General features: G+C 37.2%; 1 protein-coding gene across 2 annotated transcripts in view; it reads right to left on the bottom strand.

The window, feature by feature from the left end:
• Positions 1 to 1,442: 1,442 nt before the first annotated feature.
• Positions 1,443 to 14,074, bottom strand: part of vps37bb (VPS37B subunit of ESCRT-I b) — a 15,298-nt gene continuing 2,666 nt past the window's right edge. For both annotated transcript variants that reach the window (XM_056466125.1, XM_056466126.1), the window contains exons 3-4: positions 5,312 to 5,382; positions 1,443 to 2,296 (exon numbers count right to left, since the gene is read on the bottom strand). In XM_056466125.1, the coding sequence (XP_056322100.1) occupies positions 1,949 to 2,296; positions 5,312 to 5,382 (419 nt within the window). In that variant the 3' untranslated portion in view covers positions 1,443 to 1,948. The remainder of the gene's footprint in view (positions 2,297 to 5,311; positions 5,383 to 14,074) is intronic.

The raw sequence follows: 14,074 nt of genomic DNA, 5'->3' as shown, positions 1-14,074 counted from the left end.
CGTCACTTGTTTGTTCTGTTGCAAGGCACATTTGATTTCTTTTACCTGTACTTACATCAGTATAAGTGACTTTTCTTTCTAACGTGACACTTGCATAATAACATCCTTCATATAAAACGTGCACAAGAATCGTCACAACCCAGCATGACAATTGTTTTTTTGTTTTTTTACATTAAAGTACCGGCACTTCTCTGCAAAGACAGATTTCATCAGTTATAGAGCTAAAATAGATCACTTTACATTGTAAACAGTGTCTGTTTATTTGAATAATAGAGTTATCTCAATATGCTAGCTCTTTTAAGTGTATTACGCTTCAGTTTAGGATAATTAAACTGTTTAAATTTTTCTAAGAAAGTCTTTCCTACAGCAGACTTACAGTCAGGCTGGTCTGTTAATGCCACAGGAGTGTGTGAACAGTAGAGGTATAAATAAAAACTGATGAAGGGTAAAGTTCAACTAATATGCTATAATCAGAAGCGCTCGTGGAACAGATGGAGTGCATTTTTGGTCAGTTTTAACCCAGGAGTCCAAAATACCAATATCTTCTCATTATCATTACAGTGTCAATAGCTTTTTTCTCACACAAATACAAAAGTACACAGTACAATTGTCTTATATATGCATAAGAATGTTTTTTGCCTGATTTAAACAAAAATGTCATTTTCAGTCAGTCAGGGATATTTACAAGAAATGCAATAACCCAAAATATGTCAATGACATTTCATTCTGAATTATAATCTCAATGCATCTCACAGCATTTTATGTTTAGCAAACTAACAGACATTAATAAAGTGTTAACCATCAAGCAGGTCCAAACTAAATCTGAGACTAAACTCTGTGGGCTGGACTTAATGGAGGAGACTAGGTCGCTGAAATATGAGGCAGAGAATTTATGGCTTTTCACATTACACTTAACCCTGGGTTATCATCACTCTAAACACTGCTTTCAAGAGTCTAACCCCAGATTGTAGTGTTAGACGTGTGCAATAATAGTGTTAGAATGTTAACGTTAGAAAACATATTATATGCTGTGGACACATACATAAACACATATAAACACAAATACAAAGTGTTGTCAAATAGTGATGGAAAACACTTCAGCGAGCGAAGAAGGGATCATTTCATTATCTTTACAGTTTTTTGGGTAAGGAATTTAAAAAAGTCAATTATTGGTTCGCTTAAGACATTATTTTTTGGATTGGCTACAGAACAACACCGTTGTCCATTGACTTGCCTAATAGGGGTGTGAACCTACACTGGTCTCACGGTTCATTTCGGTTACGATTATCATGTCATCGGTTCAATTGGTTCAATCGGTTCAAATATATATATATATATATATATATATATATATATATATATATATATATATATATATATATATATATATATATATATATATATGTGTGTGTGTGTGTGTGTGTGTTTATTTTTGTATAGATAGATAGATAGATAGATAGATAGATAGATAGATAGATAGATAGATAGATAGATAGAGCTTGTGTGAGGTGTGTGTAATGCAGTGTGTATGTGTGCAGGACAGTTAATCTGACACTATTCTCTCTTCTGGCTGCCGTTATCAGTCTCACACTATTGTTTTCCTCTTCTGACAGTCTTGATAACACCATCCTGGAGTTTTTCTGTTAGTATTTCAGCTTGTAGGACTGTAGAATAATGATTTGTTGTACTTTCTCAGTTTTACCAGAGTTTACCAACAATGACCACTTCTGCTGAGGAGAAACACACACGTGTGAAAAGGCTCCATTATAAGCAGTGGTTTAGAATAATGACCCAGGGTTAACTTGTTCAAGTCTGCAAAAAGCCCTACAGATTCAGTGTGGACCTGCAAACGAGCCAGAAACCCAAACCTGTTTCAGATAAAAGTGCATCTAAAGAAAGAGGAAAAGACATTTCACATTCTAGTGGAGAGCTTCAGGTCTGAGGAGCATCATTGCAGTATAAAGCCTGGAAGAGCAGAGCCGGGTCCTTGAGGATATGCAGATGAATATGATGATGGCATGGCGTTTGGCAGATTGGCATACGGACTGGCTGATGCCTGAGATGTTGGTGTGGGTCTTACGTGAGCTGGAGATCCATTGGAGAGCCTCTGGAAGGAGTTCAGACTCTCCTGATGTTCATTGGAGGATCCCTGAGGAAGATGAACACCCTTCAGCAGCATCTCCTGCAGTTTATCGATCTTCACTCTCCTCAGGTGCGCCACCTTCCTCTTGCTCTGATAGTCATCGATGAAGCTGTCCAGCGGCATGGAGCCATCCAGGAACGAATCCGCCATGTTCTAACAAAGGTAAGATTATTAATCGTGCTGGGAAGTGCTTTAAAATGTGCACAACGTATTCTCAACTGAAGAGAGGGCGGAACAGAGAAGCTCCTCTTTATAAAAACAGCCAATAGTGTTTAGTTCTCACAGTGGTTGAGCTTAAGCACATCTAATGAAAAGCAAATGAGAAGGGGGCGGGGCATATCATATACTACAGAGTGTTTGATTGGACAGAGCGACCTCTGTAATTTGCATAAAGTTACACATTTTTTTATTGAGAGGAGAGGGGGAGGGCATCATCGTGATGTTCGGTGTTATCAAAGCAGAGGACCTGATGGTTTGCCCCTTCAGGGGTTCATTGTGCAGCAGAAGGAGCAGTAACAGTTTCATTCAGGAATGTCTGCTTCCACAATTGCATGTCACGACTATGTGCGCTCAATGTACATTATAAATAAAGCCATGACTATGGAGTCAATCTAGTGCCATATATACACTTAATATGGCCCTAGATTACAGAAAGTTTTGCAAACAAAAAATAAAGGAGGAAAAAAATAAACAAATAATTGCAATTTGAAAACGAATTTGAGAAATAAAAATGAAATTTGCAAACAAAAAAAAAAGCAAAAAAATAAATAAATAAAGTATTTGCATAAAATAAAATGTATAAATATATATATATATATATATATTTGCAAAACATTTTTATAGCATTGCCTTTTAAAACCAGTCCAGTCAATTGCAATGCTTATTTTTATTTGCTTTTTAGTCAGCCGTGAGTTTGTGATGATGTTTTCACTTTGCACTTCACATTTCTGCGCGTTTCACTTCGTGGGCCTGATTTGACAAGGGGGCGGAGTCAAGTGAACTTGGGTGTTTACAGCAGGCCCAGACCTGCCTCCATTTAAACGATGTCATCACCTGGAGACACAGTATCCAGGTCGGGAAAATGCAATTAACTGGACAGGTTTTTACAGACAATGCTATAAAAATTGCAAATAAATATAGTTTTTGGTTTTTTGATTGCATATATATATATATATTTTTTTTTTTAGCACTGCTTGATTTTTATTTGCAGTTCTTTTTTTGTTTGCAAATTTCATTTTTATTTCTCAAAAATTCATTTTCCCTTTGCAGTTCTTTATTTTTGTTGGCAAAATAAATTTTCATTACTCAAAAATTAATTAATTTTCAAATTGCAATTTTTAGAGGTTTGCATTTAATTATTTATTTTAAGCAAATCTTTCTTTAAATTTGCAAGTTTATATGGGCCTAGATTGACTCCACACTCTGCAAATCATCTGTTCTTGTGTCATTTATTTAGCAGCCGGGCATCTCAAATTTAATACATGAAAGTTTTGTTAGTAGATGACATTAGAAAGTTATAAAAAATTGTTTTAATATAATTAATTAAAAGCAGGGAGTACGCTGAAGGAAAGTGCAAGTGATAAACTTTTTAGCGATGTATGATTTTTTTTTCAGAGTGAAATGTTAAAGTATGTTAGGCTACTCAATTCAACTGGACTTCATATTTTAAGGCCTTTAAACAGCTTAAAACAGTTAGAATTGTTGACTGACCAGTAGTTTATTTATCACATGGAATAAAGAGTCACCAAATTACAGGAACATTTAGATTCTGCGGACACAAGAGCACTCACCGAGATAATGGCACCATCTAGTGGCGGTGTGTGAATCTGTCACGACATTGAGGTACAAAGTTCTGTATAAACCAGGTGTGCTCATCCCTGTTCCTGGAGATCTACCTTCCTGCAGATTTCAGCTCCAACCCTGATCAAACACACCTGCCTGAAATTATTAGGTGTGTAATTAGTTCATGTGTGTTTGATTAGGTTTGGAGCTGAAATATGCAGGAAGGTAGATCTCCAGGAATGGGCCGTTTCTCAATTTCAAGAACACTGAGAACAGACTTGCGTTCTCGTGGAGACCGGTCTTGCCAGGTCACCTCGGAAGAACGAACTCGGGAGACAGCGAGAACACAGAACACGTCCTGTGAGAAATGAGATGCTGTGTTCTTCCGGATGGTCACATGACCTTCACGTGTTTTTAATGGAATATTATTGAAACATTACAGCAATCATAATTAAACATATATTAAACATTTTCACAATATATACTCTGCATAAAGACTTTACAAATATACATTGCACAATACAAATAAAACTGATTTTAATACAAATTTCAGCAAATAAACACCTTTAATGTGTTTATGCCTATTAAGATTTTTATGGTAATGTTTATATTCACCATCTCATCTAGGGAAACTCCTGAGGTAAATAAGTTATCTCTCTGAACTTTAATAATAAACTATATAAAATGCTGCACTTCCCACCTCCAGTCACAATGACTTCTGGGACTTCCAGAGCGAGTTCAGTGCTCAAGTATGCATCCGTGCGCCCTCGATACCAAGAACACATCCGGGAAGTTTCACGCATCCTCCGTCCTTGTGGTCTTGAGTATTGGAACTGAAGTTTGTCAGTTGATGATGACGTTACACGAGGATGCTAGAACGCTGAAGAACGCACATTGAGAAACAGCCAGGGTTTAGCACCCCTGGTGAAGACTGGTTAATTATTACTTAGGTGACTATTACACTGCTAAACATCGAAACTGATAAAACAAACAAAATAATTATATTGTTTTAAATATCAAATATTTACATAAAGAATATTTACTATTATTATTATTTTATAATTATTTTTTAGGGGTTTTCACCTTTATTTTGACAGGAAAGTGTGGGAGCAGAGAGAGGGGAAGTATCGGCATAGGACCTCAAGGCGGGAATAGAACTCGGGTCACCGCGAACACCGGAGTGCATGTGTCGGTGCACTTTCCACTACGCCATAGGCACCGACATTATTTCCAGAAGTATTGTTTCTGTCATTTATTTAAAAACTCACCCACAGATATATATTTTTTGTCCCCGGCTGACCACATGTCTGAGTATTACTCAACTGAGAAGTGATTTTCCCTGCAAAAGTGTTTTCATTTTGGGGTGAATGTGAGAAATGCCCCTACCTCCGTTTCCTCCTCGATCTTCGCTCCCTCGGTCTGCAGGAGAGCCAGCAGTGTGTCTAGAGAACTGCTTCCTAAGGGAAAGGGTATACAATATTAGTAATCGGTTTTAGGTAGGGTTGGAAAAAATGAAAATCAATTACAATTTTGGAATTGATTACTAAAGCTTAAAGAGATAGTTCAATTGAAAAGTTGAACATTATTTACAATATTATCAGCTTTTATCCATAGCCTGGATAAACAGAGCGCATGTGTCAATGTAGTCTGTAGTACTATCACTTTTAATGCCAAAAGCAGTAGTAATATTGTACATAATGCTCAACAATTAAATCTTTTAGCTTCATAAGACCCCAGTGTGTTATCAGTAGCCATGGCTGTTGATTTGGACTCATTTGTAAGTGTTTTTTTTAATCTAATAAATCAGTCACCATTCACTGCCATTAGATGAAGCACTAAACACCACAGACTCAGCTCAATCTTCTTTAATGAGCTATGCTAGTTATAAAGTCACATCTTGTATGAGCTGTGGGTGAGTAAATAATCAAATGTTCATTTCTGGGTGAACCACCCCTTTCAGAATTGGTTTTTAAAGATAAATTTCGTGTGTAATTTGCTTTAGCGCTAGTTTTTGTAATGGTTTTAGAACTTCTGATTCAGTCGCGTATGGGAGAAATGAGTAGCAGTAATGAACGGCAGAGAATGGTCAAGCTGCCTGCTCTACAAACAAGTGTGTTCATGAATATACACAAGTAGAATAATATAATAAGAATATATCAGTTTGCAATAAGAAGGCCAGAATTGAATTGAATTGAATTGAAAAGTTACAATAATCAATATATCGACTTATCGTGTAATACTTGGAGATGTATGGAACAAAATCAATGCCAAAAGTATTGAATTAAAAAGCTTGTTGAATAGCACAAACTGAAAAAAATAATACACCGTATTAACAAGTTCTTGCATTTTAATGACTTGAATTGCAGGGTTTGTATTTTTAGGTCCTGAAATTTAACATAGCTGTTTATTTAAGCTGTGAATAGTTCACCTAAAAATATTTCAAACATGTTTTCGTACTTATAAATTCAATAATTCATTTTCAATTTCCAGGATTCACTTACAAAATATTCAATACCCTTTAAAAATACGATGTATAATATTCAAAAGGTAATTTTCAGTTCATTTTATTTCAGCTCAAATATTCGCTTCCATAAATTCAGTGGCTCAAATTCGACTGTTAAAATTCAACATTACATCCGGGAACTGCAGGAAAAGCAATAGATTGCAGATTGAAGATCGCCAGCTGCTTTTCCACCAGCAGGTGGAGATGGAATAATTGAAGATTTTTTACCCAGTAAATAGACGAGAAAAAAAGCTAATAAAGGCACAAAAGTAGCATTTAATATTAATATCAGTGTCTTGGACATTATAAGTAATGAAATGAGTATGAGTAAAATAAGTAAATGATCTTCTGGTCATTTATATTTGCCCTTATGTAACAGAAGCCAGTTGGTGATCGCATAAACCACACTCCTCGGATTCAGCGACAGATGTTGTTCTGCAGTGCCATTCACAGACTCTTAAATGGGCAGGTGCTCATTTACGCTATGTGGTAGGGATGTGACGGTCGCGGAAATTAGCTAAGTGGTGGGTGGTGACGGTCGCGTGACTCTCTTGGGGGGTGGGGGGGGTTAATAGGTATGATTAATATAATAATGGAAACACTCTTGTGTTATCATGCTAGGCCAAATGTCACGACTTTCACTTTTCACATTCATAACTATGCACAGGCCCAGGTATCATCTGAAACTTCAGAGGTGTTCCCATCAAATATTGGCAGCCATCCAGCATCTCTCAACCAGTATTTGATGTGCGGTGCTGGCTCTGACCGGCCACCAGAGCTCGCGGCCACTCGTTTGCGTTTGCCACGTACAAGCAGCACAGGTATAAAAAAAAAAACGCCAAATATTTCATTCATTCATCAATTTATTCATTCTCCTTCGGCTTAGTCTATATTTTAGAGGTCGCCAATCATTTTAAATAATAAAGTGAAAATATATATATATATTTTTTATTTTTTTTTCGTTCATAATATAAAAATAAAGGCGTGCAGTAAGCCTAGGCTACTACATAACAATAAAAACAATTAATCTGGACAAACTAAAGGCACCATGGCAAAACCCCAAAAACTAGAAAAATGAAAGGCAGAGTGTTAAAAAGAAATACTAATTTAGAACCACGGATGACTTATTCAAGCGCAGTAGCCTAAATAAATGTCATAAAATAATAAGAATAATAACAATAATAAAATAATAACAACAACAATAATAATTTAAATAATGAATAGCCTACCCCAATCCTGAAAAAAAGCTGCATTTAAACAGCACAAACACTTCTAATAACCCCAATGCTTATGCCATATATTAGACGGTTCTGTATTAATAACTGAAGACGCTCCTTTAATGCATTTGCTCGCTATGTTAAATTATTTTAAATTACACGTCCCATCCATACCCAACCTTAAATCGTACCTGAACACTGTCTTTATCTAACACTATCTGTCCAACAGTTGCAGGTAAACTGTTTTGTGTGACATTCTCATAAAATCTCTCTGGTTTTGAATTTTGTATGATTATTTTATTTCCTTTCTCTTACGTTTATATTCTTTAGCAGCCAGTCAATATTATACTTTACATCTATGGAAGAATGAGTTAATAAAGATAGAGAATGTAACATCATATTCATCAAAAGACGGTTTACTGTATGTGCATTAGAGCCGCGGATCGGGCGGATGACGTGACGAAAAATAATATTTTAATTAAATTCGGGCGGGGTGGCGGGCGGTTGTACCAATCAAATAAAAAAAATATGTATGAATTGTTAAATATGATCTGACCATACCTACATCCAAAAAATTGAGCACACTTTGAAATAGTCAAATTTTCATCTGGTAGTAATATGTCTAGTCGAGTCTATGAGCAACAAGTGCTGTGAGCGAGCGCTCCTTCACTGTAGACTTATCTAGACTACACATAGCCCATGTTTAATATAAACTTTTGAGTTCGGTCAGCTGATAATTTTACGTTCATATTGGTTTAGCCTGTTCTATTCTAGACATGTTGAGTATTAGTAATTTGGCCTCGCTTTTACGTTCTGAGGCTTAAGGTTATTTTGCCAGAATTTCTTTGTCGCAAGCGTAGTATTTCATTATGCTTCAAGTTTGTGGGAATGATCGTAAGTTCATGGGTTATTGGGGCATAGACTTGTCACAGGCAATTTAGCCTGGTCAGACTTCATGTTCGCTCAAAGAGGGATGGTATATATATATATATATATTTGTTAATTGAATTTCTAATTGTGGGGGTGACTGAGCCTATAAGGCTTAACTACGATATGACGTTTTTATTTTTATTTTTTTTTTCAAACGTTTGCCAAAGCATGCGACTATAGCCTATGCCTACATTAAGATATTTATTTTAATATTTTTTACTGCCTGTTGTTTCTTTTGGCATATAAAATAGGCATTGTCTGATAGAGATATCAATAGAGGTTCATCTGTGTCGCAGAATTGGTGTTGTTTCCGATTTCTACAAGCTCAATAACTTCCACAGCAAAAAAATAAATAAAAAATAAATTAAAAAATAGTCGAAAAACTGTGCCCATTAATTAGATGTGCAAGGCAAGCAGATAAGTTTCTGGGGTTGCTATGGACAACTACAAATGTGAACATTATTAGGCTATAATGGAAATGACTTATTATTCTATCTATTTGCTAAAAATTAAGTGAAATAGGCATTTAGTAGGAAGGACGCAAGGAAAAGACTCGAGGACCAAAGACACGTCCTCGTATCGTTTAGCGTCACTTCAAAGCGTCGTCAATTAATGCTGGATTTGGCTTGCACGTTTGGATTAACTACATGTCTACATTAAAGTCATTCTCTATTCTCTTATAATCAATAAAGAAACATTCATTTAATAATAAATGAATAAGCCATTCAAATAAAGAGCCCAATCAGCAGATGGCGGGCGGGTGCGGTTTTAAAAATTGGTCAGAAATATTGGTGCGGATGGATGGCGGACGGATGATGAGTTTTGTGATGCGGTTGCGGATGAAATAAAAGTCCATCCGCGCATCTCTAATGTGCATGTAATGCCACTGGTCCGAGCAGGGCGTGAGCTGGCGATACCGGTATGGGAGACAAATGCTGTGAGGAGATTAAAGATAGTAAAGTCTAGATCAGATATGTTGCCAGCCGGAAGTGCGATATGCACATTAATAAAGCAGCATTTTTTAAATGTAACTGTGTAACAATAATTAATATTTTTACAGTACTGTGATGGTTGGGTTTAGGGTTGGGGTGGGAGTAGTTAAAAAATACAATTTATTGGGAAATTTAACAGATAACATAAATAATACTCTGTACAACAACTGTTTTTACGGTACTGTGATGGTTGGGTTTAGGGTTGGGATGGAGGTAGACGTTAATAAAATACAATAAATGGGAAATTTTATAAATAATAGAAGCAATTGTCATTAACTTCCGGCTGCAAACGTATCCGATCTAGCAGCAACCGGCTAAATATTGCAGAACAACATCTGTCGCTGAATCCGAGGAGTGAGGTTTATGCGATCACCAACTGGCTTCTGTTACATAAGGGCAAATATAAATGACCAGAAGATCATTTACTTATTTTACTCATACTCATTTCATTACTTATAATGTCCAAGACACTGATATTAATATTAAATGCTACTTTTGTGCCTTTATTAGCTTTTTTTCTCGTCTATTTACTGGGTAAAAAATCTTCAATTATTCCATCTCCACCTGCTGGTGGAAAAGCAGCTGGCGATCTTCAATCTGCAATCTATTGCTTTTCCTGCAGTTCCCGGATGTAATGTTGAATTTTAACAGTCGAATTTGAGCCACTGAATTTATGGAAGCGAATATTTGAGCTGAAATAAAATGAACTGAAAATTACCTTTTGAATATTATACATCGTATTTTTAAAGGGTATTGAATATTTTGTAAGTGAATCCTGGAAATTGAAAATGAATTATTGAATTTATAAGTACGAAAACATGTTTGAAATATTTTTAGGTGAACTATTCACAGCTTAAATAAACAGCTATGTTAAATTTCAGGACCTAAAAATACAAACCCTGCAATTCAAGTCATTAAAATGCAAGAACTTGTTAATACGGTGTATTATTTTTTTCAGTTTGTGCTATTCAACAAGCTTTTTAATTCAATACTTTTGGCATTGATTTTGTTCCATAGAGATGATCAATATTTTTTGCCGCTGTGATATACATTTACAAATTCACAAATTGTGTAATGTGAAGAGTATTTATACAGCGCATTTATTGTGTGTGTATGTAATCATGAATCTGCACACCACCACCAGTGTGCAGCTCCACCTGGATGATGCTCCGGCAGCCACAGGACAACAGCGCCAGTGCTGCACCACACACCAGCTATAGAGGGCGTGGAGAGACAGTGACAGAGCCAATTCAGTGCATGGGGATGATTGGGAGAGGGACTTTGGCCAGAACAGCAGGGTTACACCCATAGACTGTAAAATATATGGACGGAGCATCCGTGACGTCACCCATAGGTTTCTGAACACTGCAAAAGAAGCTACAAGTAGGCGCGGCCAACCGTCGCCATTTTGTTCGCGCGTCATCGCACCCACGGCGGGATACCAAACAAGGGCAAAGAGGCGGAGAGTGAGCGGAGCTACAGACATCTGCTGGCACTTTGCTTAGACCTGGCAGACAGACTTTACTTTGGGAGAAACGCTTGATACTTCATTACCTGCGACTCGTTTGTGTTCTGACCACATGTGCTTGGCTGTACACTATATCAATAAAGTGTTTAGACTTTCAAAAACACTGTAGTAATACAGTGAGCCACTAAACATTGTTCTTATGACGTTTTTCTACAGGAGGAAAACGCGAAATACGTCCAAACACTTCAGATATAGTGTGTGTTAGTAAATGCAGGACTATTGATGAACTCCAGCATAACACTGTATGATAACGCTTCAGATGACTGATCTAGAGCCTACAGCTAATCAATCTGTCACATTCTGGAGTGCTTTACGGGTCTAAAGAAAAATATTAATGATAAATGATCTTAAATAAAACAAATACATTTATAGAGATGGTATACAAGTATATAACTTTACTCACATGGGAAACGAGGCCTCGTGAATGGTTTGTGAGCACAATTAAATGCACACAGCATCCCATATCATCTGATAATTGTAAGAAATAAGTCCAAAAGGCAACTGACTGTGTAAAGCCACATAAAACAACACAAAAATATGATGAATATGCTGAGATCAGTGGCTAATCTGCCGGATTCAGCTGAGGTGAAGTGACGGCGACCAGCGAGACCTAGCTGTCACTCAAGTGGCCACGCCCTTAATTATGCAAACTTAATATAACCTAAAATGAAGGAAATGGATGAGTTATAAAAAAATTCACCCCCCTCACAGTTGTCATGGAGGGTAATAATAGCTATATGAACCCTAATCGTTTTTTGTACCAGGCTGTAAACACCTTTTGTTCTGCTGTAAAGTCGGCCTTTCTAACAGTGGGCTCAATTGAAGTTTGCTCTATTATAAAGCCAGGACTAGCGGAATTTTGATGAAATGCAGTTTCAGTTACTTCCGTATTGGCTTCCCGAGAGAGAGCGGGAGGTTGCCGCTTGGTTACACCTCTACTTTTTACCAGAAGTGTCATGGGATTTTTAATAAGCACTTCGAGTCAGGATCTCGCTTTAACGTCTCATCAGAAAAACGGCGCTCACGGACAGTATAGTGTCCCCTTCTCTATACTGGGGCATTAAGACTAAGACCACAGGTTGAGCGCCCCCTGCTGGCCTCACTAACACCACTTCCAACAGCAACCTAGTTTACCCATGTGGTCTCCCATCCAGACTCTGACCAGGCTCAGCCCTGCTTAGCTTCATTGGGGAAATGCTCTTGGACTGCAGGGTGATATGGCTGTGGTAAATAACATGCCATCAAATTTATAATCGGACATTTGCCTAATAGGACATTTAACAATATATATAATAGGACATTTACTTCTTTAACATCAAATAACAGTGTCTAAATAACGTTAAGAATGAGAAGTATGTTAAAGTGTTTACGGCTATTTGCATTATTATGCCGTTATATAATCATGATAGGATCAGTGGCATTAAATGATCTAAAAATGACAATAAAAATAGCTTATTTCTGTCAATATATCACAATGAATATCGCTTATCATGACAGATCTAAAAACAAGCTATTTTAGCATCTTCAAATCAATGGAAGTGAATAAGAGCGGAAGTCTCGAGCCTAACATTTTCCAATGGCTGCACCCTCTCGCACGTCAAGAATAAGCTCAGTGTGTTAAAGAGAAGTCAAGACCTGACAATGCAAATGATGCTGTGTAAGTGTCATGCAACTCCAAGCTAAACAGAAATATGAGCCTCTGCTGTGTTTGCATTGCAGATCATACAGGGACAGGCCTCAATATCACAGGGAGCGCTTCACATTAATGTACAGACTCTTTTGGTAATTATCCAGGCACTCTTTGTATAGATGCAACTGCCGACTCTATCCCATCTATCTGATAAAGAGAGATTACTTCTGTAGAGGTAAATCCACAAAAAACATAGTAATGTGGTGTACAACGCAGCGTTTTACCACACCAGAGTAACATGATCAGCGTCAGCAAATGGGCTTTCTATGAAAATGTCAGCAAACCGGTTGTTCAGGATGTCTTATTGCTTTACTATAAAGGAGGATGACACAGGGAAAGGTTTAGATAAAAGCAGGATGTGCTCGATTCTGCTCTCATCTGCACTGGAATGTTTCATTTGTATAACAGTAGGGCTGTTCACACAGAACACATTCATCCAATTGTGCTGCTTTCACACTGTTTAATTAACGTTTATTTGCATTAGGGGGTGAAACTTATAATTGCATTATACAATTAAATTGATTAAAAAATAATAATAATAATAATTGATTATTTTGTAGCAATCAACTCAATCAAACGCTTCACTTCCTCACTGTATAACATTTATTGGATTTGCTCGTTATATTTATTTTAATTGTGCAATATATATATTATATTCTGTAATTATATTATTAAAGTAATTTCTTGTGCAATAAAAAAAACATCAGTTGTTTAAATTTAGAGTATAGTGCAGTAATTGAGTTAAATGCAATATATACACTCACCGGCCTCTTTATTAGGTACACCTGTCCAACTGCATGTTAATGCACATTTCCAATCAGCCAATCACATGGCAGCAGCTCACTGCATTTAGGCATGTAGACATGGTCAAGAGGATCTGCTGCAGGTCAAAGTGAGCATCAGAATGGGGAAGAAAGGGGATTTAAGAGACTTTGAACGTGGCATGGTTGTTGGTGCCAGACGGGCTGCTCTGAGTATTTCAGAAACTGCTGATCTACTGGGATTTTCACGCACAACCATCTCTAGGGTTTACAGAGAATGGTCCGACAAAGAGGAAATATCCAGTGAGCGGCAGTTCTGTGGGCGCAAATGCCTTGTTGATGCCAGAGGTCAGAGGAGAATGGCCAGACTGGTTCCAGCTGATAGAAAGGCAACAGTAACTCAAATAAGCACTCGTTACAACCGAGGTCTGCAGAAGAGCATCTCTGAACACACAACACGTCCAACCTTGAGGCGGATGGGCTACAGCAGCAGAAGACCACACCGGGTGCCGCTCCTGTCAGCTAAGA

The sequence above is a fragment of the Danio aesculapii genome, chromosome 10, assembly GCF_903798145.1.
Source record: "Danio aesculapii chromosome 10, fDanAes4.1, whole genome shotgun sequence".
Classification (NCBI taxonomy): Eukaryota; Metazoa; Chordata; class Actinopteri; order Cypriniformes; family Danionidae; genus Danio; species Danio aesculapii.
This window is presented reverse-complemented; position numbering and strand designations above follow the sequence as displayed.